The sequence below is a fragment of the Hypanus sabinus genome, chromosome 10, assembly GCF_030144855.1.
Source record: "Hypanus sabinus isolate sHypSab1 chromosome 10, sHypSab1.hap1, whole genome shotgun sequence".
In the NCBI taxonomy this organism is placed as follows: Eukaryota; Metazoa; Chordata; class Chondrichthyes; order Myliobatiformes; family Dasyatidae; genus Hypanus; species Hypanus sabinus.
Window position 1 is genome coordinate 124,289,860 of NC_082715.1, and position 27,858 is coordinate 124,317,717.

A 27,858-nucleotide genomic window follows, 5' to 3' on the forward strand; every position below is an offset into this window, starting at 1 on the left:
TGTCAGCTATTCTGTTTATTCCTCATGATTGTGTTTTGAAGTTAGATACCATACCAAGAACATGCACTAATCGTAACATGTTGTTACAAGAACCTGTCCACAGTGTACAATGCATATTATATACTCCATAGGGAATATTCCAGGGGTAAACTCAATTTGAATGACACTCCATAATAACAATGGAGTGATAATTAGCTCATTTCCTGCTGAAGGTTAACACTTTAGATGGGAATGTGCCTCCATCTTCAGTACTGGACAGAATTTTACTCTCAGATAGGAAGTAGAACCATAAATACTTAAGTAAAATAATTAACTGACTTATAAACACACTCAAGCATTTGGCATGACATAATAAAATTATAGTGATGATCTAGACACAGGTGTTCAATTTGGCAAGAAAACAAAACAGAAAGCCATAAACAGACAATAGGTCATAAGAATCTTACTTACAAGACCAATTACTTTCAGAGGCCATTCTTGCTATGAACGTTATAACCTGCAAATTAGGACAAGTGCATTTCATGCATGCTACCAATTTATCTTATATTAAGCTTCATCAGCTTTGTAAATGCTTCAGTAGGGTGCAAGCAGAATGAATTGGAACTTGTGTAGTACATTTCATGTTGCAGAGTTCTGAATGGAAACAGCAACAATTGGACACAGACAAAAAGCAGGAAAGGATTTTCATTTCTTTACCTTCATAAAACTTGCTTAAAGTTCCACTCCCACCCTATCCCAACTCCTCTCAGAGGATCAAGTATTTGCAAAATAAAAACAATACAAGCAGAGCCCCTTGCTTTCATTTTCAAGTGCATTTCAGAAAGCACTGCAGTGTAGATAATTTAAATGATAGTAGTGCATGGTGTCCTCCATGGGTTCGAAGGCTTTTACAACTGCTGAAACAATACTACTGTATACACATAGTGAGATGTGCATTAAGGAGTTAGTTTCTGCCATGCGTGATCACAGTGACATCCATCTCTTTGCACCACATTATGAACGATCTTGGTAGAATATGGGCATTATGAAAGATGCCAACACTTCACTCGCCAATATTGCAGCATTCAAGCTGAAGTACTATGGAGTACCTCAATAAAACCTGTCAAGGTCCATAAGAGTAATCATATAATCCATAAGCAGATTACGTAAAGGTAACTACCCTGCAATGCCTGGTAATCGTGTATAATAAACAGAGCAAGTGCTTGTCATATTTCCATAGTGTTTAAAAACAACAAATATCAGGTATAGGAACTCCTATCAGGGTTTGATTGTAATCTTCCAACAAGAGTCTCAAAGCTGTACACACATCAAGATGTTGGTTCATACAAGTGATCAACCTTTGCTAAAAATTCCATAATTCCCTAATTGTTGTTCCATCATATCTGCACCAGATTATTGTTGCTTATGAGCGGAATCTCTCTACATGATTTAAAATGCTCAGATGATACTGTTACATATATCATCGGTCTATGAAATTAATAGATTATGACAGATTCTGTTAACTTCCCAATTTGATGAAGACAGACTGTTGACTTGGCTTCTGTGACGAATCGCTCAATGGAAAGACACAGGAAATGGCTACGTCCACTATTCCTTGACAAAGTTCAGCGTAGAGCTTCCTGAGAAAAGCAAGCACAAAACATTTCAAAGATACAGCTCAGAGAGTGAAATGGTTCTAGCCAAACCTCCATAATTGAACTGGTTTCCTATACAACTGTAGGAATGTGTGTGTGTGTGTGTGTGAATATATATATATATATACACATACACACACACACATAAACACACACACACACATAAAAACATATATATAGGACAGTTGTACAGGAAAGGTTACAAACGTGCCATTAGATTTCCTATTTCACATAACTAAACTGTGTTTTTGCTACTTTCCCCCAACTTGTCTCACAGCTTGACTCTTCTCTACTCCAGAGAACCTTGACTTGCAGGTGACCTTGGATTGCTATCACATACATATATAACAGCATATACAATAGGAAACACAAGACTCGGCAAAACTCCTTCTGTGTCAACAAGAGGACATGGCCACCATCATCATGAGGAAATGTTGGAGATGCGTTGAGAAGCGAGTTCAACTCTATCATCAAGACAGTACTTCACTGGACCCCTGAAGGGTGGGGGAGAAGCAGGAGACCAAAGACAACTTAGTGCCTTACTGTAGAGGCAGAAATGAGAACCCTGAACCACACCAAGGCCAAGGACAGACAAAGATGGAGGGCCTTCATTGCTGCCCTAAACATGAGGCATAACAGGCAATAACTAGATATGACTCAGAATTCCTACAGTACAGACGGAAGCCACTCAATCAAGTAGCTCCTAGTAAAGCAATTCAGTCAGCATGTAATCCCCATCATTAACTTTGTATAAATATATTTAATATTTGGCTGCAACTGTCTTTTAACAGCAGAGAATTCCACAAATTCGCTGTTCTCTAGAATTTTCCATCTTAACCCTACATGGACTATCCTTACCCTCAGACTGTGACCCTTAGTTCTGGACTCCCCTACATAAGAAACATCCTTCCTGTTCAGTCCCATTAGAATTTTCTACATTTCCATGAGATTAACCCCTCATTCTTCCAGAGCAAATAAAAATCTGAGCCAATCACTCTCTCTTCATACCAGTCCTGCCATATCAGCAATCAGCTTCCATAGCAAGAACACCCTTCCTCAGATAAGACCAAAACTGCACACAAAACTCAAGATGTGGTCTTGGAATGCAAGATGCTGCCTGAGCGTGGCGTCTTGTTGCAAGCTGCTCTCTGCAGATCTACCCTTGACCAATTTATCATGGTCATGTACAGTTGCAGGAAGAGGTCCATGTTCCCATACTCAAATCCTCTCAGTATGAAAACCAGCATATAAACTTCGACTTGTTAAAACAAGTACCCGCAGGCTTATTTTCAGTGACTGATTCACAAGGACACCGAGCTCCCTTCGCCCCTCTCCCCTTCCTAAGCTACATGCCCCACCCAAGTTATAAGCACCTGATGCAGAGATACCCTGTAAACGTGAATGTGTGGTTGGGAGACTAGTGGGATGGATTTGCCTGCTACTGCAGGCCCCCTTCACCAAGTAGGAGCAGGGCATTTCCACCTTCCTTCTCTGTGCTGCCACAGCTACAACAATGGGGAACTGGGATGGCTGAGCTGAGCTGAGATGTACTAAGCAGAGCAGACTCACTCACTGAATCAGCAAGCCTAGCCAGCAGCTGCGATTCCTGCGTCTGCTCACTCTCCCATTACAGCTGTTTCTGTCCATTTCCAAACTTACGAACAGTTCACTGGAATGAAACCCTGTCATAATCCAAGGACTGCCTGCAATAAGTTATGTCTCACAAGAGGGCATGCAATGAAGGTGAGAGGGGGTAGGTTTAAAGGGGATGTGAGGGGTCAGTTTTTTTTACTCAGAGCCTGGAATACACCTCCTGGTAGAGGCAAATACATTACAGGCTTTTAAGAGATGTTTAGATAGGCACATGAATGTGAGGAAGATGGAGGGATATGGACATTGTGTAGAAGGAGGGATTACTTTTCGGTTTTTAAAAAATTTACTTTTTAGCTGCTTTGGTACAACATTGTAGGCCGAAGGGCTTGTTCCTGTGCTGTACTGCTCTATGTTCTAAATTCAAGCAACTTCATTCTGGATACCGTGTTGTGAAAATGCTAACATAACTCGGGTTACAGATCACACTGCCAAGAGCACCTCTATAGGCCACTATACCATAAAAGTTCACAACACTTTGGCTTCACAACATGTGCAGCACTGGGCCATTTCTCAATTAGTCTACTGAACATACAGAAAAAGCATAACTTCAGACTCATCATCATTATTGTGCGCCATGTCGTATGATGTGGGTGATCATGGTCATGACCTATGGTCGTGACCATAACTGTTCTTTGAAAATTTTTCTACATAAGTGGTTTGCCATTGCCTTCACATGTGTCTTCACATGACAGGTGACCCCAGCCATTGTCAATACTCTTCAGAGACTGTCCGCCTGACGTCAGTTGTCGCATAACCAGGGCTTGTGATATGTACCAGCTGCTCATATATCTGCTCCCCATGGTTTCACATGACTCTGATCGAGGGGCAAAGCAGGTGCTGCACTTTGCCCAAGGGAGACCTGCAGTCTAGTGGAAGGAAGGAGTACCTTACACCTCCTTTGGTAGAGACATATCTCTAGCCTATACAACAAGGAAATAAAGACTGCCAAGGAACAGTCTAGTTTGAAGATGGAAAAATACACCTCATCCCAAAATAGAAAATTGCACACAGAAATAAAGCTTTGTACACTATCATTTCACAATACTGGTACTGGAATATTTTTAGAACAATTATTGTACTTTCAATTAAGTTCATGCACAAAGAGTTGACTGTTACTAAAATGATCACTATCTATCAGGTGTTTTAAAATATCTTGGTCATGTAAATTATTGCTTTTTCCCCCAGACGGAACAACCTAGCTGCTATTCAAACCACAAGATAAGGCAGACTAAGACTTATTTAATACCTCAAAGAGGACCACAACTTTGTGGTGGTTTGGAGGCTTGCATGCTCCAATGACTCAGAGAGCTACGATGGCTGGAGTCAGGGCTTTATGCTTCAGCTCTTGGTCGAGTCACCCATGCCAAACAGGTCAAAGGGTACAGACCAGACCAAGACTGGTTCACCAGAACTCCAGGTTTGGAGGTTCAGCTCAGGACTAACAACCCTGACTGGTAAATCAAAGCTTACAGAAACAGCAACGAAGAATCCTTCTACATCTGATTGAGACAGTATTCCTGAGTCTCCACCCGGGACTTGCATGACCAACAGTAGTGAAAACTGAGAAGAAGCTTCTGACATGATGAAGGAAGCCCTGAACCTTGAGAGATGGAGGACCCTCATTGCAGCCCTAAATGCCAGTGGCATAATGGGCACTAAGTCATGACCTATTTAATACATGCGATGTGCTAGAGCATCACTTTCACCTAAAGGCAAACAAATTGAGTTCATGCTTGGCTCACTGAGAATGAAACGCAGCTATATGCTGACCTAAAAAATGTGCCAGAGATCAATGAAAACAAATTATACAGAGCAGCGGCACAGATTCTCTTGGAAAACTTTAGACTGAAGGCAATTGATGTGTAATTTTAATAGTGGGCTCTGTCCTGGGACCCCTGCTCTTTTTGAGTTTTATAAATGACTTGGATGAGGAGGTGAAAGGTTAGATTAGTAAGCCTGGACATGACACAAAGGTTGGAGATATGGTGGATAATGTAGAGGGTTGGCATAGGTTACGATGGGACATTGATAGGGTGCAGAGCTGGGCTGAGAAGTAGCAGATAGAGTGTGTAGTGATAACTTTGAAAGGACAAACATGAAAGCAAAATACAAGGTTAATGGCAGGATTCTTCACAATGTGGAGGAACAGCAGGATCTTGAGGTTCACGTCCATAAATCTCTCAAAATTGCTGCAAAAGTGCATAGGGTGGTTAAGAAGGTATATGGTCTGTTGGCCTTCATTTGTTGGGTACAGTACTGAATTCAAGACCGCAAGGTAATAATGTTACACTATACAACTCTGGTTGGACCGCATGGAGTACTGTGTTCATTTCTGACTGGCCCATTAAAGGAAGGATGTGGAAGCTTTAGAGAGGTGCACAGGAGATTTACCAGGATGTTGCCTAAATTAGAGCATGTCTTATATGAGGAGAGGTTGAGCAAGCTAGGGCTTTTCTCTTTGGAACAAGGGAGGAGGAGCTGTGAATTAATGGAGGCGCATACGATAATAAGAAGCAAAGGTAGAGTGATAGCGACTTTATCCTCCCCAGGGCAGAAATGGCTAATATGAGGGGGCAAAATCTTAAGGTGATTGGAGGAAAGAATGTCAGTAGTTTTATTTTTATACATAGAATGTAAGTGCATGGAACTCGTTATCAGGGTGGTGATGGGGATGGGTACTCTTAAATAGGCACACAGGTCAAAGAAAAATGGACAGTTATGTGGGAGGGAAGGGTAGGGTTAGATTGATCCTGGAATAGGCTGAAAGATCAAAACAACATTGTGGGCCAAAGGGCCTGTACTGCGCTGTATTATTCTATGTTATACCATAGTAATGAACTATCATGTAAAAACTGCTGCAGAAAACCTTCCTTAGGAAATTGTAACTCACTGGGCACAGGCTGGAGCTCCATTCACTTCAATAAGCCAGACTTTGAGATCTTCATCAACCATAAAGTCAAACCCAAACAGCTGAAAGCTGTGGTATGGGAGAAACTTGGTGCCAATTGCAGGTTCTATGCACATTAAGCAGCTCCTAAAGATAAAGACAGAAAATATTGTACTCAAAGTCCACAAAACTTAAGGGATTGCACACAAAATTGAATCCACAACCACTCCCCCATCCCAACCATCTCTTTTATGCCTTACAATAAAAGTCCAAGTTTTGGTAGAGGTGACAAGTTTATATCCTTAATTTGCTAATGTCATAGTGGAATAACGTTCAGCAAGTTCTCATCCAGACCTGGATTTGGATCCCAAAATATTAACTTAAATTCATCAAATTTTGAAGACTAATATTCTCGGTGCGCAAGTAACCCAGGAGAAACATCAGGAAGGAACAAAAATGAAAATATTGGAGACTGGGAAACTAGGGGGTGTGGGAGATATATTCACCAAATGTTTATTAACCCGTTCCTGTTACATTAGGCCTGAAGGACAGATCAGAGGCTGGAGCTGGGTGATTTGATGAGGGATGTCATATAATCAAATATTCAGGAACACATCCGACCAGACTTGACAATGCTCCCAGGCCCATCATTGAGAAAGCTGCCAATAACTCTGGATTATCAACCAAAAGCATGAACTGATCCACATGAACTGCACGTCTCTCTAAAGGAAATTATGGAATTGCACCTTCGTTCTTCCTCCCCTGAAGACAGCGACAAGGCAATAGACTTGGGAAAGGAAAAGAACTCTGGACAGTAAATAATATCAGCCAAACTTTATTACATCAAAAGCTGTTCTACCAGGATGTGAAGAACAGAAAGATGACCACAGTGAGGCTAGGACTGATCAGAGGAAGAAACATGAGCCTGGAATCAGGGGAGGTAGGGGTGGTCCTTAATGAATACTTTGCTACATTATTCACCAGCAAGAGGACAGCATAAAACAGGCTGATAGGCGAGAACATGTTGATGTTTAGAAAGAGGATTTGCCGGAACTTTTGAAAATCATTACATGTCCCTGGAGCCACACAGGATATAGCCCAGGTTACTACAGGAAGTGAGGGAAGGGATTGCTACGCCTTTGGCCACAGGAGTAATACCAGAAGATTGGAGGGTGGCAAATGTTATTCCTTTGTTCAAGAAAGGGAGTAGGGCTAACCCCAAGAATTATAGGCCGGCAATTCTTACTTAAGTGGTGAGCAAATTACTGGAGAAGATTCTTATAGACAGGATTTGGAGAAGCATAGTCTTGATTATGGGTAGTCAGCATGGTTTTGTGAGGTTTGTGAGGGTCGAGTCATGCCTCATGAGCTTGAATTAATTTTTTTGAAGATGTGACGAAGTTCACTGAAGGTAGAGCACTTGATGTGGTGTACATGATTTTAGTAAGGCATTTGATAAGGTTCCCTTTGGTAGGTTCATTCAGAGAATCAGAAGGCATGGGATCCAGGGAAACCTGGCTGTGTGGATTCAGAATTGGCTTGCCTATAGAAAGCAGAGAGTGATCGTATGTTTTGACCTCCGCTAGTTGGGGCATTGAGTTCAAGAGCCACAAGGTAATAATGCAGCCCTATAAAACACTAACTAGCTCACACCTCGCATATTATGTTCAGTTCTACTCACCTCATTATAGGAAGGATATAGAAGCTTTAGAGAGGGTACAGAAGAGGTTTACCAGAATTCTATCTCGGTTAGAGAACACGTCTTGTAAAGAAAGGTTAAGTGAGCTAGCACTTTTCTCTTTGGAGAGAAGGAGGACGAAAGGAGCCTTGGTAGAAGTGTAAAAGATGATAAAAAGGTGTAGATAGAGTGGACAGTCAGTGCTTTATCCCTCCCAGGGTGGCAATGACTAATACAGAAGATTAGTTTTAAGGTGGAGAAAAGTATTGGGCACGGGAACAATATCAGGAGGAGTTTCTTCCTTTTTCTTTAAAAAAGCACAGTGAGTGGTAAGTGCATGGAACACACTGCTTGGGGTGGAGATAGAGGCAGATACATTAGGGACATTTAAGTGACTATTAGATAGGCACATGGATAAAAGGAAAAACAGAGGGCTACATCAAAGGGGTTAGATTGATCTTTGAGCAAGTTAAAAGGCTGGTACAACCATGGGCTGAAGGACCTGCACTCCGTACAGATTAGGAGAATGGGCAAAGTGGTAGATTGAATATAATGTAAGGGAAGGGTATAGTCATGCAATTTGCTAGAAGGAATAAAGGCATAGATTATTTTCTAAATGGGAAGCAAGTCAGAAATCAGAGTTGCAAAGGAACTTAAGAGCCCTCATGCACAATCTCCTAAAGGTAAGCTTGCAGGGAAGTTGCAAGTTTAGGAAGGCAAATGCAATTTTAGCATTCATTTCAAGATTACTGGAAAATGAAAGCAAGGATGTAAGGCTGAGGTTTTATAAAGCACTGGTCTGACTACACTTTAAGTATTGTGAGCCCATTATCTAAGGAAGGATGTGCTGGCATTGGAGAGGGTCCAGAAGAAGTTCACAAGAATGATGTCAAGAATGAAAGGGTTAACTTGTAAGGAGCATTTGAATGCTCAGGGCCTGTACTCACTGGAGTTTAGAAGAATGGGGTGGAGTGGTGAAAATCTCACTGAAATCTGTTGAATAATTAAAGACCTAAACAGATTGGATATATGGAGAGGATATTTTCTAAAATGAGGGAGTCTGGGTGCAGCCTAGGAACAGGAGAATTTCCCTTTAAAACAGATGACGAGGAATTTCTTTAGCCAGAGGATGGGTGGATTTGTGAAACTCATTGATTAGTTAAGGTGTTAAATGTTACAGGGAGAAGGCAGGAGAATGGGATTGAAAGATAATAAGTCAGATGTGATGGAACGGTTGGGCAGACACAATGGGCCAAACGGCCTAATTCTGCTCATATACCTTATGGCCTTGTTTTCTAATAATTTAAATTCTCAGATTCTCAGTTAAAGAAAGCTAACAAGAGCCCTTAGAACGCTATTTAACAAACATGCTGGAATCAGAAGAGTTAAAAAAATGCACCTTATGATTTGTTTGATTTGCGGTAAAATACTGTTTTCCAAGGTAACATTGTGAGTATTCATTAAGTACTGATTGAATTCTTCAAAGAACATTTCATTGCCTTCTTCGTATTTCCCATAATTCTTGGAGAATTCTTTCTGAATACAGTGATTTGTCAGGTGACTAGTTTTATCCTGAAAATCAGTGCTGTTGTATGGTTCAGAGGAAGTTCGCAATACTCCTTCCTTGTAGAGGTAAATGTTATATTGATGGTCAAGAAGAACCCAGCTTCTGCAAACAGAATGAAGATAAAAAGGAATCATACACACTATAAGGATGGTACATCAGGTCAGCAGTAGGCAATACAAACTAAGTTCTCTGAAAATGCTGGAAATAGAAAATCCGCAGCATGCACAAAGAGAAACGCAGAGTTAATCATTCAGATTAATGACCTTTCATCAGAATTTCCTATCTGCTACTCTCACTTATCCATATTTAATGCTTATCTATTACATTGCAGATCTCCAGGAAGGAAACTATATTTAATTTTTTATATTGCTAGAATGCTCCAAAGTGCTTTACAGAGTCTTAACTGATTTCAAGAAGCTGTAATACAGCTGCCAGTTTTACACATTATTTTTCACCACAACTCATCATGAAATAATGACCTCCTATTTATTACAATACGGAAGAAAACCAGTCAACCCACCGGGTCACATGAAGCAATCCTATTAGTCCCATTCCTTCCAATTATTTCTCTATAATCCACACATACAACCAACTCCCATTTCATTCCTTTGCCATAGACTATATATTGGAACAATTTACAGCAGTCAAGTGGGGCACCATGGTATTGTAGCAGTTAGCGTGACAGCTTGAGGTGTTCCAGAGTTCAATTCCAGTGCTGTCTGTAAGAGGATCATACGTTCTCCCCATGAACGTGTGGGTTTCCTCCGGGTGCTCTGGTCTCCTCCCACAGTCCAAAGACATACCGGTTAGTAGGTACCATTGTAAACTGTCCTGTGATTAGGTTTCCATTAAATAGGTGGGTGCTGGGCGATACACTCTTTGGGCCAGAAGGGCCCAACCATAAGAGCAGATCTTTGGGATGTGGGGAAAAAGCTGCAGCACCCAGTAGTAACCGACACAGATCGCAGGGAGAACATGCAAACTTCACATAGACAGCATCAGCGGTCAGGTCTGGAAATGGGCTCCCTGGAGCTCTAACTAAACACCACCAAGCATTGGGCCACCCTGCTCCCTGATGGTATAGACTGAAGAATTAATACTCTCCCAGACAAGGGGGAAAAGTCAGCTGCTCTGTGGTAATGCCAGTAACTGGGGCAGCACGGTGGCCCACAGCTCCAGTCAGCCAGGCTCAATCCTGAGCTCTGGTGCTGTCTCTGCAGAACTTGCACAGACATGTGGTCTCCACTTCCTTCCACATCCAAAAGGAGTGCTTTGGAAGATTAATTGGCCACCTTTGATTGCCCCTAGAGAGCAGGTAAGTGGCAGAATCTGCAGGATGTAGATGGGAACACGAAGGGAATAAGATCAGTGCAAAATGATAGCACAGACTTTGTGAGCACACAGTGCAACTTTGACAACATCTGAGAGGGAAGGAGTAAAAGGTGCTGAACCGCCAGTGGGGCCTTTCATTCATTTACTCCTCTAATGCACAAGCTTAGACTTGATGCTCAAATCCTCTGAACTACCATGGAGTTTTGATTGTTGGAGGACAACTGCATTCACTTCAGTGGAGTTTTACAGGCTCCCACAGCCCTCTGATAGCCAATATCCATGGTTGAGCCCGGTTAGAACTTGATAGGAAACCAGGCCTGATACTGGATGACCCCAAGCTCAGTATATGCACAGTTTTCCATAGTCAATATACAGAAATTAGATTAGAAACATAGAAAATAGGTGCAGGAGTAGGCCATTCGGCCCTTCGAGCCTGCACCGCCATTCAGTATGATCATGGCTGATCATCCAACTCAGAACCCTGTACCTGCTTTCTCTCCATACCCCCTGATCCCTTTAAGGGCCATATCTAACTTCCTCTTAAATATAGCCAATGAACCAGCCTCAACTGTTTCCTGTGGCAGAGAATTCCACAGATTTACCACTCTCTGTGTGAAGAAGTTTTTCCTCATCTCAGTCCTAAAAGGCTTCCCCTTTATCCTTAAACTGTGACCCCTCGTTCTGGACTTCCCCAACATTGGAAACAATCTTCCTGCACCTAGCCTGTCCAATCCCTTTAGAATTTTATACGTTTCAAAAAGATCCCCCCTCAATCTTCTAAATTCCAGTGAGTATAAGCCTAGTTGATCCAGTCTTTCTTCATATGAAAGTCCTGCCATCCCAGGAATCAATCTGGTGAACCTTCGCTATACTCCCTCTATGGCAAGAATGTCTTTCCTCAGATTAGGGGACCGAAACTGCACACAATATTCTAGGTGCGGTCTCACCAAGGCCTTGTACAACTGCAGTAGAACCTCCCTGCTCCTGTACTCAAATCCTTTTGCTATGAATGCCAACATACCATTTGCCTTCTTCACCGGCTGCTGTACCTGCATGCCCACCTTCAATAACTGGTGTACAATGACACCCAGGTCTCGTTGCATCTCCCCTTTTCCTAATCGGCCACCGTTCAGATAATAATCTGTTTTCCTGTTCTTGCAACCAAAGTGGACAACCTCACATTTATCCACATTAAATTGCATCTGCCATGAATTTGCTCACTCACCTAACCTATCCAAGTCACCCTGCATCCTCTTAGCATCCTCCTCACAGCTAACACCGCCGCCCAGCTTCGTGTCATCCGCAAACTTGGAGATGCTGCATTTAATTCCCTTGTCTAAATCATTAATATATATTGTAAACAACTGGGGTCCCAACACTGAGCCTTGCGGTACCCCACTAGTCACTGCCTACCATTCTGAAAAGGTCCCGTTTTCTCCCACTCTTTGCTTCCTGTCTGCCAACCAATTCTCTATCCATATCAATACCATACCGCCAATACCGTGTGCTTTAAGTTTGCACACTAATCTCCTGTGTGGGACCTTGTCAAAAGCCTTTTGAAAATCTAAATATACCACATCCACTGGCTCTCCCCTATCAACTCTACTAGTTACATCTTCAAAAATTTCTATAAGATTCGTCAGACATGATTTTCCTTTCACAAATCCATGCAGACTTTGTCCGATGATTTCACCTCTTTCCAAATATGCTGTTATCACATCTTTGATAACCGACTCTAGCATTTTCCCCACCACCAATGTCAGACTAACCAGTCTATAATTCCCCGGTTTCTCTCTCCTTCCTTTTTTAAAAAGTGGGGTTACATTAGCCATCCTCCAATCCTCAGGAACTAGTCCAGAATCTAAGGAGTTTTGAAAAATTATCACTAATGCATCCACTATTTCTTGGGCTACTTCCTTAAGCACTCTGGGATGCAGACCATCTGGCCCTGGGGATTTATCTGCCTTTAATCCCTTCAATTTACCTAACACCACTTCCCTACTAACATGCATTTCCCTCAGTTCCTCCACCTCACTAGACCATCGGTCCCTTACTATTTCCGGAAGATTATTTATGTCCTCCTTAGTGAAGACAGAACCAAAGTAGTTATTCATTTGGTCTGCCATGTCTTTGTTCCCTATGATCAGTTCACCTGTTTCTGACTGTAAAGGACCTACATTGTCTTGACCAATCTTTTTCTTTTCATGTATCTATAAAAAGCTTTTACAGTCAGTTTTTATGTTCCCTGCCAGCTTTTTCGCATAATCTTTTTTCCCTTTCCTAATTAAGCCCTTTGTCCTCCTCTGCTGGACTCTGAATTTCTCCCAGTCCTCAGGAGTGCCGCTTTTTTTTGCTAATCTAAATGTTTCTTCTTTGGATTTAATACTATCCCTAATTTCCCTTGTCAGCCACGGGTGCACTACCTTCCCTGGTTTATTCTTTTGCCAAACTGGGATGAACAATTGTTGTTGTTCATCCATGCGATCTTTAAATGCTTGCCATTGCATATCCACCGTCAACCCTTTAAGTATCATTTGCCAGTCTATCTTAGCTAATTCACGTCTCATACCTTCAAAGTTACCCTTCTTTAAGTTCAGAACCTTTGGTTCTGAATTAACTATGTCACTCTCCGTCTTAATGAAGAATTCCACCATATTATGGTCACTCTTACCCAAGGGGCCTCACACGACAAGATTGCTAACTAACCCTTCCTCATTGCTCAATACCCAATCTAGAATGGCCTGCTCTCTAGTTGGTTCCTGGACATGTTGGTTCAGAAAACCATCCCGCATACATTCCAAGAAATCCTCTTCCTCAGCACCCTTACCAATTTGGTTCACCCAATCTATATGTAGATTGAAGTCACCCATTATAACTATTGAGTGTTGAGGTGTAACCCTCAATAAGATTCATTGTTCACCCAGGCACTGCAGTCAAGTCTTATCTAAAGGGTTAAAATAGAGAATCCAAAACTATACTCTGATAATCTCTATCCAATTATTTAAAATTCCCGATGGGTCATCATCTGGTGCACTGGGTACCAATTCCAACACTCACTGTAGCTCCAGTTCCCAACTCAGCCCACGGCCACAATTCCCAGGCTCCCTTTAAACTGTCCGGGGTCTCAATTCCCAGGCTCCCTACTTGCGACATTCCTTATACATTCACCAGAGGCCTGGTTTACCACACTAACTTTAAACTCACTGGGGCAGTGGAAGCTCTGGCAAGGCAATGTTAACAATGTTCAGGCAGATAGCCCAAGCAAGAAAGATCTTTGAAGAGAATAGTTTCTCTTTGCACAGAAGTTTATGCTTTCTGGATACGATATACGAAAGGATGGGAAACACACAGACCTGGTATGATTTGGAAGTTTCCTGTACACTTGTGGGAGGTTTTATAGCTCGCTGGTCTCGCCATGCCTCTAAGGAAATATTGCTTTACTAACTTCGAATTGTCAACTTAATAGTTTCTATTAACTCTATCTACCTCTACTGTGAATGTCAATTGATCTTGCCAGTAAGCATTTCAAACATGCAGTTTACCAAATGGCCAACATGAGTTAACTGCTAGTTAATTCTGTATAAAAATGGCTTTTTTCTGTTCTGACTTCAGAACAGTGTGGTTTCAGGGACCATGCTGTTCCCCTCAAGCACAAGTAAAATAAAGTACAGCTGTGTCCAGTTAATCAGCGACAACAAATCCCCTTTCCTGCACTCCCATTGAACTCACCGGGACCCCAATTCCCATACTCTGAAAATTTATCAGGCACACTGGAAAACCGTGATACTACTGCCACAAAAAATTGAATTAAAATTGTGTTGGGGGATTACTTGGAACAGCATCCAACAGCATGAAAAATCTGGCAGTATGTCACCACCAAAGTCCTGAGCATGCGGATTAACAGAGTTTTACGTATTGTACATATTAACGACTGAGACAAGGGTAGAAAGTTTGCTTCTATATAAATATGAATTGGAAATTATGGTAAGACGTATTGCTCCGGGGGTTGATTCCTAATGGGTTTTTTTTCCTTCCTTTTTTTTGTAGTCAGTGGGTTTTTTTCTTAGTTAGATGGGGTTCTTTTTCTTTACATATAAAATTTTTTTCATTTTTATATATCACGATCAGTTTTTATTTTCTTCAGCTTTATTAATTGTATATATATTAATTTGTTGAAGTTTTGTATCATTTTATAGCTGTAGAAGATTATGTACCAATAAAAAGATTCTAAAAATGAAAAATGAAGAAAATTTGCAAATAAGAAAAATCACAGTGTGGATGACAAGGAGGACACAAGCTTTTGACTTTGGGTTGATGTGTACGGTCTGGTCAATTTGACAAAGATGTTTATGGAAACATCATTCAAGAACATACACAACAAATGGCAGGATTTTAAGAGGCCCTGAGAGACTGGAGAGCAATAAAGCTTCCCACAAATATAGAGGAAACATACAAATCATACCAGAGTTGGAGGAGGTTTACTCATAAAAGTTAGACAAACAGAAAACAATTCATCACCTACCACTGTGCACAGTCAGAGCAATGGGAAGCAAAGCCATTTTTAATTTCAGAAGCTGACCTTATATCAAATTTGCGGTGACCTGGTTCTAACAGTAATGGTCTCTCGAGGTATTTTTGAATCACATGAACTTGACCTTGATTATCTATATAGTCCAATAATTCATTGGCATCAGAAGAAATCAAAATTCCGGCACCTGAAGAAAGATTTTAATATATCAGTTCCAATGGAAACATATGACATGTAGAAACAAAACATTTCTTGTTCTGATCAGGACAAGGAAGAATCTATTTCAAAGTTCAAAGCAAATTTTATTATTAAAGTACATGTGCAACCCTGAGATTCATTTTCCTGTGGGCATATTCAGCAAACCTATAGAATAGTAACTATAGCAGGATCAGTGAAAGATCAACCAGAGTGCAGACGACAAACTGTGCAAATGCAAGTATAAGTAAACAGCAATAAATAACGAGAGCATGAGATATCAAGATAAGAAGTCCTGGAAGTGAGATAATTGGTTGTATGAACATTTTAATGACGGGGCAAGTGAGTGTAGTTATCCCGTTTTAATCAAGAGCCAAATGGTTGAGGGGTAGTAACTGTTCTTGAACCTGGTGGTGCAAGTCCTGGGGCTTTTGTACCTTGGATTATAATCAGAGAGTTCTCAGAATATTCAATACCAGGTAAGAGTTTGGCCTTCAAAATAAAGTTGCAGAGACAAGTACAACTGCAGTACTTACAGATACAAGCATAGAATGGTTTTGAGGGAAATGGGCCAAGCACAGGCAAATGGGACTAACTCACTCAGGCAATTTAATCAGCATGGACAAATTGTGCTGAAGGGCTTGCTTTCATGCTGTGAAACTCTATAACCAATGATTACAGTAGACAAAGTACACACAGAGACACACGTGCAAATTAAAATCTCAGCATCGACAGTATTTTTGTCAAAGCAGCGTTCAATGATGGACTATGTTTTTAATCTAGAATATAGGTTATAAATATATTTATTATTGAACTTTGAATATAAGATTAAATCCAAAATAGTTTGTGGTAGCTAAAATCATCCTGCCTGGACTAGAGAGCCTAAGTTACAGGAGGAGGTTGGCCACCTCCTTTATTCCTGTGAACATAGGAGAATGAGAGCTGACCTCATAGAAGTTCATAAGATCATAAGGGAATGGTTAGGGTGGACAGGATAGTCTTTTCCCCAGAGCTGGAAAGTCCAAAACTAGATGACGCAGATGCCGGATGAGAGAGGAGATACTTTAAAAAAAAACCTGAGAGACGGCGAGTACCTGGAATGAGCTGCCAGAAAAGTGGTCGAGGTGAGTACAATTGCAACATTTAAGAGGCATTTGAATAGGTACGTTCTAAGATCGAAGTCTCTGGAGGGACACTGAACCTGGTCTTTGTTCATTCAACAAGCAGCCATTCTCTTGGAGACACTCTCCATAGAGGCTCACAAACCAAAAGGTAGATCACATTTTCAGACCCTTAAGATCAATAAGTGATTCAATACAGTTTCAATTGTTACAATAACATTGCTTAGTTCAATACTTTGGGTTGACGAAGCTTCCTTTGAACTGCATATCTACAGTAGGGGACCTGAGTGTTCATATAGCTTCCTGAAGGCTTCACTGTTACAATGATGCAAATTCCTTAAGCCCATAGTCGATGCGGGGCAATTAAACCCATTGCCTTAACGTTTGGCTGATGCATGCGCAATCTTTTAGTCTATGGGCTAGTTTAACTTCAAATTACAATAAGAACTGAGGACTAGTTCTTGCTTGAATTAATATCTGCTCTATTCGTGAAACTCCAAACAAGGTAGCTGGAGGGAAAGGGGTTGGAGGTTCATGGGCCAAACATGAGCAAGGTGGACTAGCAAAGACCAGTTGGGCCTAAGGGTCTGTTTCCCTGCTGTAGTACTCTACTCTATGACTCATGTTAAGAGATAGTTCCACACTGCTCACTTTCCAAAACTACAGGTAGTCATGATTAACACAGAGCAAAATTTCTTTGCAACATCCCTTTCAAGGACCACTGCAAGCCTGCTACAACCTGACACTCATTTTTGTGGGACAAAAGCAGGCAAAATGCTGATGGAATGCACACAAAATGCTGGACGATCTCAGCAGGTCAGGCAGCATCAATGGAGGGGAATAAACAGCCAAATTTTCGGGCTGAGACCCTTCATCAGGACTGGAAAGGCAGGGGAAAGAAACCAGAATAAGAAGGTGGTGAGAGGGGAAGGAGCAGGTGAGACCAGGTGAGGGGTAAAGTAGGTGGGTGGGAGTTGGGGGAAAAGTAGTAATAAACTGGGAGGCAATAGGTGGAAGAGGTAAAGGGCTAAAGGAGGTATCTGCTAGGAGAGAAAAGAGGGGAAAAAAAGGATGGAATGCCAGAAGAAGGTGATGGGTAGGTGAGGAGAAGGGGTAAGAGGAAAACCAAAATTGGAAATGGAAGAGAGAAGAGGAGGGGGGGAAATTATTGGAGGTTAGAGAAATCAATGTTGATGCCATCAGGTTGGAGGCTACCCAGACGGAATATGAGGCGTTGCTCCTCCAACCTGAGTGTGGCCTCATTGTGACAGTATCAGCCATGCACCAACATGTAGAACATGTTTGATGAAGCAGTTCCCCAATCCATGTAAAGAATCACTGACATATAGGAGGCTGCACTGGGAGTGCTGGATACAGCAGATGACCCTGGCAAACTTGCTGGACAAGCGTCACCTCACCTGCAAGGACTCGGAATGGTGGTGAGGAAGGAGGTGTAGGGGCAGGTGTAGCACTTGTCATGCCTTCAGTAAGCTCAGAGGGGAAGGATGAGTGGACAAGGGAGTTATGTAGAGAGTGATCCCTAGGGAAAGCAGAGAGATTTTTATAGAACATTGCTGAAAAAAGGCCCCAAGACAATTTATAGTTTGGGTCAGACAGTATGAGATGGTGACGAACAATGGGCAAGAGTTGGACTAAGAATTTTTAAGGATACAAACTGTAATCAGACAGAGCAACTGAAAGTCTGGGTGGTGAGTAGATAGACCGTATTAGAAAGCTGAGCAGGGACGGGGCACAGTGCTGTAGCACTGTCACAGCCTCTCATTTTCAGGGACCTGGGTTTGACCCTGGCTTCTAACAGTGTGGGAGTTTGCACGTTCTCCCTGTAAACTCCATGCCAACATCTCTCTCCGCCACCCTCCCCCCCCCCCCACCCACTGCACTACACTCTGGCCTCCTCCCACATTCCAAACAAGCATACCAGCTGATGAGTAATTTACAGTGACTAATTAATCCGAGTAGCGGTAGGTGGCAGATGAATTGGAGAACTAGGGTGGGAGAGGGAGAAGGTTACATGGAAATTACTGGTAAAAATGGGGATGATGGGCTTGCTGAGAGAGCTAGCAGAGATCCAATAGGCTAACTGGCCTCCTAGGTTTTAATGAAATATGAAACTGTACGAATTATGATCTGGAATCAGCACATTTACCTGAATTCTTGCCTTTTAAGTTTTTTTTTAAATCAGACTGTTTCTAATATCAACTAGTGACGTTAAACTCGATTAACTGCAGCACCTTAGAGCCAGAATAAACCTCCCTCCCTTTTGGAGCAATTTTTCAGTTCCGCACCAGCAACTCACTTGTCTTCCCTGATTAATTCCATCAAACTGCGACTCATTAAGTTCAAAGACTTTGTTTCCACTAGGAAGGGAATGGAGACTGTCCAAAACAGAACGTGGTTCAAGCGGCCTGTAGCCTACAGAGCGAAAGGCCTTGTAATGTCAGCTGATCCCACAGCTAAGGAGATGTTCATCACACTGCAAGAGCCAGCTACCAAATGGCATGTTAAAAATCCATCACTATTAACTTGTAACTGATTCTTTCTAATGCCTTGGTAATGAATGAACCCAAATCCTTTCCAGTCCTGAAGAGGGGTCTTGGTCCGAAATGTTGACTGTTTATTCACTTTCGTAGATGATGCCTGATCTGCTGAGTTCCTCCACCATTTTGTGTGTGTGTGTTGCTTTGGATTTCCAACATCTGCAGACTCTCTCTTAGTTATGATAATGTAACAATTCAGAGAGGTAGGATGAAGAGTATAGGAATGTGGATGTAAAAGAGGTGAATGAATTGAGTTAAATTTGAATTTGAATTGAATTGGTTCAGAAGACTGACAGCAGTGGGAAGAAGCTGTTCTTAAGGCTAAAGGTCTAGGCTTTCGAGTTCCTGTATCTCCTCCTGGACAGCAAAATGTAGAAAATGGAAGGCCAAGAATGGCAAGCATCATTGACAATATTACAAACTGTATACTTTAAACATGACTTTACAGATCTTTATCCCCTTCCCAAAAACTGGGAAGCTCCCAGCAGTGTAAAGTCAGATCTAAGAAGCCGGAGCCTGTAGCTAGCAGGAAACATCACAGATTGGATTGTTAATGAAGGAGGTTAGGGTAATTGGAAGGAACTGGAAGTTTTGGGAATGCTGTGATGTATATTGCGATGTGGGGCAGAGAAGGAGGATTAACTTCATACTGCAAATTCATTGCAGATTTGCTTGACGAAACAAAAAAAAACAGGCTGCTGTTCCACCCTGACTGCTGGGAGCAGCACTCACATGCTGACTTGGACACTCCGTATTTCTCCAGCTCTCAGACTTAAAGGAAGAACACTTTGACATTATTTCAGATCCACCTCATCAGCAGATCCAGATAACCCAAATCCATCAAGGTAAAATATACTAACTTAAAATGTACTTTTATGTCCACACATCTCATTGCACGTCTGAAAGTAAAAATTCTCTGTATTGAATTCTTCTCAGTGATTTAGTTCTAGCAATCCAGACACAAAATCATCACACAATAATCTAACAGAGATACAGCAAAACCTCCTTTCTCCAGCAACGTTACCTTTGGCTCCAGCAGAAGATTTGGCTATCCACACATTCCTTTCTCCATTCGCTTGCCTCTTGTGGTAAGATGCTTGGAACTCTTCCCGATCATCTGTCCTCACATTATTTCTTTGTGCTTTTATTCCGTTCTGCGTGGGACTTGCTGTGGTTTGCAGCCCCATGGGATAGATGACATAGGATTCAGGAAACCAGGTGCATGATTCTATCAGTTCTGGAATTGACTTGATGAGCCTGTTTTTTTTAAAGAAAGCACATCAATTCCATGAGAAGTTATGAAACAGAGTACAATCTTCACTTGTGAAAGAGAAATGAACTTTTGATCTCCCAATCTACTTTGCCATGGCCCTACACTTTCCTTGCAACTTTAACACCATACCTCAATGTACTTATGTACAGAATGATCTGTCTAACAAAGAGCAGTCCACTATTTCAGTACACGTGACAATACTAATAATCTAATTCCTGAAAACACATTTCCCATTGCACTCTAGTCTCAACATTCATCACTCTCGTATCAAGACAACCATCCAACAAATTAGTCTCTTCCTCACAAGTTTTACAATACCAACTTCCTTTTTGATATTTTTCTACCAGCTTGACAGTACTGACATTTTACTTGAGTTGCAGCTGTTTATGCAGTACCTCTGACAAAGGTAGCAGGAATGAACTTTGTTTAAAAATGACAGGGAAGATAGGTTTACAATCTTTCCAACATGTCCTAGACTTGACCAGTACCATTTAATTAAATACGTCATTTAATCAAAAGTTCGTCCCGCTGCTCCCTTGGAATGGTGGCTGCAAAGTGCATCAGATTATAAAATGCTTTTACTGTAATTGGAACAATATTCAAGTTGAGTAAAACCCAACTGAGGAAGTCGAGCATTTCCCCAAGAAATGCACAAGTTACGTTGCTTATGGTTGTTGACAATTTGGAGCCAGGATGTAGTTCACCCAATCCAACATGACAACTGGGGAGTTTCTAATGCTTGTTTGTTTGTTTGTTTATTGAGACGCAGCGTGGAATCAGGCCTTCTGGCCCACTGAGCCGTGACACCCAGCAATCCCCAATTTAACCCTAGCTCAATCACGGGACCATTTACAATGACCAATCGACCTGCCATCCACCAAGTCTTTGGACTACGGGAGGAAACTGGAGCACCCGGAGGAATCCCACGGGGAGAACGCAGCAGGAATTGAATCCAGGTCACCTGTACTGTAAAGCATTGTGCTAAACACTACGCTGCTGTGCCACTCCAGCTGATTAAGCTGAAGCCAGAAATCAAGTTGTGTTCTTTCCAGTTTGCACTGCTCTGTTCTGGTTGGTCCATTTAGCAACAGTGAGATGGCAAGTGTGGGCGGCGCAGATGGGATGGGAGGGAATCAAAGGAAAAAGACAGAACACGAGAACAACCTAAATTACTACAGGAATAACACACTGCACAAAATCGCACGCACACAGTTTAGGAAACATCAGTTACAATCAGGTTACTGCAGGTTCCCCAGACAGATGCATCGATATTCACAGTAGGGTGCAATAACAAAGTGAGGTCACTTTACCAGACCAGCACTGCAGAGATGTGGTTAATTGACCAGGACAGACAAATTCAAATCCTGCACAATAAGTTACATTCATCTGGAATCTAATAAAATTCAACTGAAAACCCCTATTAGACTACCATCTTGTTCTCTTAAGTCCTTCAGAAAAGGCAATCTACCATTCTTGTCTGACAGATCTACATGAATCTAGATCTACATGAATCTAGGAGTGTGTGGGGGAGATGGGGAAAATCAGAGTCCTCCCAAGAAAAACAAGTAATTAGCAAAAATAAAACCTACTGAACATGAAGTCAGAGGTAAGCATTCTTTCAACCCATAACATTAAGGACGTGCACTTGCGTCCTTTATAAAGGTGGCAAATTTAATTCCTCTGCAGTGGTATCGTTGAGCCTTACTCACCATGAAATACGCAACACCAGTTTATGTTTAAAGAGCTGCATACATTGAACTATGGTCCTGCACCTACGCTATTACCAGAGATTCAGTAACAGAGCTTTGGAAAAAATGTGAAAACCTTCCAATTCATGGCAAACTTTTCTAAAGAAGCGTTAAGAAATATGATAAACAGAAGTGACAATTTTAATTTTCATTCTCACCGGCAACTTGCTCAACTTTGAGCTCGTAAGAAACACAATGAAGGTGGTGCAAGAACTGAAGGGGGAAGGGGAAACCAATCCCCATTTCTGTATTGCCTTTCACAACCTTAGAATATCCCAAGTGCTTTTCAGACAATGAAGAAGTTCTTGCAATGTAGGTGGTACTGTAATTAGGAAACACTGCAGCCAATATGACCTTAAATACTTCTCATAAACAATGTTAACATGAATAATTTTTCGTTGAGTTTTCATCAACAGCCTCAACGTGCAGAATGAAAATCCTGTGACTCAAATGAATTCTGCCATTTGTGCCCTCTGTGTAACAGGCAATGAGAAAATGTTTTACTTACTTGACTAACGATGCCTTGCGGCAGAGCTTGTCAGCTCCCCGATAATAGTTCACAAGCTGTGCGAGTCCTGGTTCATGACCTGTAAATAACCAGAAAATCTATTATTAGATCATTCACTGATGAACAGCATTGTGCAAAACAAGAAGGCACAGTAGTGCTTCCACTTCCTGAGGAGATTGAGGATACACACACACCCCACCCCTTAACTGGATTTTATAGGAACACCATTGAGAGCAACCTGACAAGCGGCATCTCCATCTGGTACGGGAGCAGCCAAGCATCGGACCGGAAGTCCCTACAAAGGACTGTGGGGACAGCTGAGAGGATCAAAAGGGTCTTTTTACCATCCATCAGGGACATTTATCAGGAGAACTGCATACTCAGGGCCTTTAGTATTATTCAGGATTCCACTATATCTAGCATCCTCTTTGACTTTCTACCATCAGGAAGGAGACTCCAATGTATAAAGACAAGTATGGTCAGGATGGGAAACCATTTCTTCCCTCAGGCCATGACGCCACAGATCTCCCTGCATCATTGTATTTGAAATATCACTAGTTAATTTGTTCGTACCCTACAATATTTAATTTATGCACTTTAGTTTGTTTATTTATGCATAATTCATTAGTAAATTTTATTCTTACTTTTCTAAGTTATTGTGTGTTATGTGTACTACAGTGCTTGACACCCTGGTCCAGAGAAACATCGTCTCATCTGACAGTATACGTGTATTTAGTTTAAATGAAAATAACATTAACTTGACTTGACATACGCAGAAAGTCAATCTATAACCGTGGACAGCTCAAGGGGACCATCCATTGTTTGTGGCAGTGAGATGAACAAGCTGGAAATGTCAATACCCATTCCAGAATTCAGCCAATGGCTTAATTTCAGTCCATGTCCTATAAAGGATATTGTGAAATATGGGGGGTGCCTATAAGGCTTGCTGTCTACTAGAAACCAAAAACAAAACCACTGGAAAGAAAACACACCATCAAATATTAATTTTTCAATTATAAGCCCCTGTCGGTACTGAAAATAGAAATCACTGAAATGTACTGCAATAGTGCTTTCCTTGACCTCAGGATAATCCAAAGCACTTCATAGTCCTGAAACACTATTTTCTTTGTCACTGTTATGATAGAGGTAGGGTGCCAGACAGCCAATCCACACATTAGATCCCACAAAATACAATGTAAATTGTATTGATTACTCATCAATTTGCTGCAGTAATTCTGCTTTCCCATCTTTTCACATAGATGCTGCCTGTCCTGCCGAACATTTCCAGTGTCTATGTTCACCTCTGCTTTGTCATCAATTAAGAGATAAATATTGGCCAGGAGAGAACTTTCTCTTTCAGAAACAGTATTTGGGCATCATCATCAAAACCGGTATTGATGCCCACTCTTAATTACCCTCGAGAAGGTCATTGCTTCCTTCACTCATGACAACCAATGTGAAGGAACAGTTGACAGTGCAGTCCAGTAGAGAGTTCAGAGCTCTAACCCAGTGCCAACAATAACAATACATTTTCAAGTCAGTACGGTAAATAACTTGGAGGGGCACTTGCACCTGAGGGCATCACCTTTCTCCTAGTTACCTTGTGCTTCCCTGTGGCAGAGCTCGTAAGTTAGGAAGACCCTGTCAGAGGTTTTTGCGGTTTAATCACCTCCTGTGAAGTTGGTCAATGTCTGACACAGAAACAACACAAATACATTTGCTATTTATCATGCCCCTAGGAAAAACAAATCTACTCTTCTTTAAAACAATGCTATTGGATGGTTTAAATCCACCTGTGAAGATCAATGGGGCCTCAATTTAATGTGCTTCATCCAGTATTGAGTATGGAGGAAACCAAACTTTTTTTTCTTAAATTTAGTAGTTAGAAGCAGTTCCTATTAACTTTTAAACAAGCCTGATGGCTACTTAATTACAGACACTTGGATTTGATGCACAATGTGACTATGTAACTGCATGGGGACCCTAAAGGGAGATATGATGGGATTTACAGAGTTTTCAGAACAGGAAATCCAGGCAAGTGAACTCGACCGAAATTGGTGTGCATTTATTCCATCCATCACAAAACCCATTTATTATTATGAACAGACGTGCTAACCAAGAGAACCTTTAACTAACCAGTATGACAACTAATATTTTGCCCTGGACAGATTTACAAGAGGGAAAAAAAAGAATTGTGGTTTCTACCTCAGGATTATATTTTGCTCCCTCTTGCTTAAAATAAAATCACTATCTTAAACTGCTTGAGACGTTTAGATGGCCCCTCAGTAAGATGACTCAATGTGCAGACTTAATATAAACTCACCTTTCTACTCGTTTCATCGCTAATCTGGATATTTTCATTCCTGTTCCCACCCCACATTAAGATTTGCTGTAAGGGTACTTGCAAGATGAAAGGGCAATGCCCTGGCATCTCTGCAGAGTGTAATGCAGCAGCACCACTCTGCCCCACCCACTAGGTAACACCAGATCTTTCCAGCACTGGCCCCTACCCAACACCAGGCTTGGAGGCATCGTCAACCACAAGATGGGCATGGGTGCAGCGACGTGACTTACTCGCGCAAATCCGCAGGGCAGACCTGATCCCGCGTCTTGTCACACTGCAATTCTGGACTGCAACACCCCCCCCCCCCCCAATCAATTCACAAACAGAAAGCTGGTGGGAAGCACATGGAAAAGGTCACTGAGCTCAATATATATGGAACCTCCTACGACCCTGGATTTCTTTACCTCCGAGCTTTTACACTGGGCATCTTCTGGGGTTAAGTGATTTCACGTTGGAAGTACCGCCTGCTTGAGGAGGGAGTGCCTCAAATGATAAGCAACCATACCCTTTCTGATGTCAAGTGGGGTGCATTAACTTTTCCAGACCTGCCTTTTACCCCATATAGCCTCATTAATACCAACTGTGGAAAAACAACACTCATGAGTTAGAAGCCCTTTGTAACTCTCTGCAAACCTGGATATGCAACAAAAACACCGGACTTGGCTTCTAGCAGGATCCAGGTAGTAACGATGCTTGAAGTGACCTGAAGTACATAATGCAGCCCTATCTCAAGGTCTGAACACACCCAGTATTTGTCAGGGAAGAGGGGATGCGCAGAGCTGCCAGTGCAAAACTTATACATGTCTAAGCGTCACATGGAGATGGCAATGCAAGTCATTGCTTCAGCCAGCCCAATGAGGCATCAAAGCTTTTAGGTGAAGTTGTGAGATTAAGGAGGGCAGGGGTGGAATGAAGAGGGTAAAAGAGTTAAAGATACATACAAGATTGAACAGCTCGGTGTAAATAGAAATTAAAAGAATGAAACTAACTAAATACTTCCCAGAAAAGCACCGGTTGAAATCAAGTTTGCTCTGAAAACCTACGTCACGAAAAGCACTGGAGGTATCTTTGCTCATCTTAGTGCGGTGAATGGCAGAGGCAAGGTTTAAAAAATAATAAAATGTCCCACTATCACTTTAAAGTTATTTCAATATTAATAATAAAAACAATTCTTCCCTCCCCATACTATTTATTGGATTTATTAACAATTTTGTAAAGAGCACGGGGAATGTTAATTATCAAGCTGAGAAAATTTGACCCCCCTTACATTTGGGGCAGTGGAGACTCCCCAGTGTCCTGGTTTTGGAGAATGTACATAAAATATTTAAAGAGATAATCAAGAGAAGACAACGCCCAGATCTGCAGCGCAGCCCTGCACTGATCTGGAAGGGGGTGACAAATTATAATTCCTTCTAAAGTGCATGCGCCCTTTTTTAAAAAAAAGTATAATCTTCAATAAAAAAAATTAACAACCAGAGAGATGCGTGCATGCAGTCTCTCGCTTGTGAGCTGGTCTTACCCAAGGTCCCGAAAGGCAGTTTGTTTCTCTCCCCCAGCATCAGGTTGAACCTGGGATTGTCCCTCTTGAGTCTCCGCCATTGTCCCGTGGAGATCAGCACCTTGCCAACTTCTGCGTAGATTGAGCTGTTCCGATCCCGCAGCACAAACGTGTACATAATAGAAACGGGAATAGACCTAAGCGCACAGCTGGCACCCGCCTGATACTGCCAGTCTCACAATGGGCACCCCACAACTACCACCCCAGCAGAGGCACTTCCTTGTAATCTTGTTGGGCAGCGACTAACAAACCATTGGGGTACCGAGGAGCATGCCAACGCCAGATACCAACTAGCAACCTTCCCGGGCGTTAGTGAGCATTCTCCGCTTGTAGGCACTAAACTGTAAATCTAAGTATAAATAAACATCCCTGCGATAGCCACTAGCTAGCAAACACAGGCACCCATTTGCAGCCCACAATAGTTACTAAAATGGTAACTATGAACAGCGGAATAATGATCTTGCCCCGGCCGGCCACTCGTGCCACCGCCGCCCCACTTGCTACTGGAGGGGAACGCAAGGAGACCGGCACGGCTGAGCAGACATCGGACACTGGGAGGAGCAGTGCGACGTTTCCCTCTCCCTCCGGGAGGTCTCCTCTTTGCCGGGCTTACTGCTCTTTGTCTGCCGGGCCGGCCCGCTCTCGGGACTAGCGCCTTGGGTTTCGTGCCAGCTTTGCGGCAGCTGCTCCCATCCCTCGCCCTAGCGCCGCCTGACCCCTGCGAGGCTCAAGTTGTCGCCGCCGCCCCTCCCTCGCCTTCTCTTCGCGGCCTCTGCTTCTTCACCATCGCCGCAGCTGACGCCTCACATCGATCCCAACCGGAGGGGCGGGGCGGGGCCGGACGCACTGCGCACGCGTCTGCTGGCGTTCGCCCAAGGCCTCCTGGTAATTGTAGTTTCTTTGCCTTTACTACACCCCCCCCCTCCCCTCCCCTCCCCCTCCCCTCCCCTCCCCTCCCCCCGCGGCAAAACGAGGTCCGGATTCTTAACGGGAGGGTTCACGGTTTTGTTAAGACTTTGTAATTGTATCATGTGCAGATTTCATATCCTCTCATAATGACTCGTGCAAAAGATTTCCAATCGATACAACGTAAATGCAAGTTTTTTTTTAATTAAGGATCACGCTACAAGAATTGGTTCTGACACCGCTGCTGAAGTTGACAACCCTGGAAGGGATGTGCTGCGTTCTTCATTCGCGAGAAAAGTATTTTTAAAGTGTGCATTTAATCAGGGCCTTAACGGAGAACGCGTATTAACGGCTGCTGGGACCCCTGA

General features: G+C 42.3%; 1 protein-coding gene across 1 annotated transcript; it reads right to left on the minus strand.

Annotated features, from left to right (window-relative positions):
- Window positions 1-27,412, minus strand: ttl (tubulin tyrosine ligase). Its single transcript, XM_059982850.1, has 7 exons — window positions 26,546-27,412; window positions 22,683-22,761; window positions 20,178-20,410; window positions 15,331-15,466; window positions 9,252-9,521; window positions 6,178-6,321; window positions 1-1,619 (listed from the first exon to the last, which is right to left on the minus strand). The coding sequence occupies exons 1-7, from the start codon at window positions 26,700-26,702 to the stop codon at window positions 1,499-1,501; spliced, it is 1,140 nt and encodes a 379-aa protein (XP_059838833.1). The 5' UTR covers window positions 26,703-27,412; the 3' UTR covers window positions 1-1,498.
- Between the last annotated feature and the right edge of the window lie 446 nt (window positions 27,413-27,858).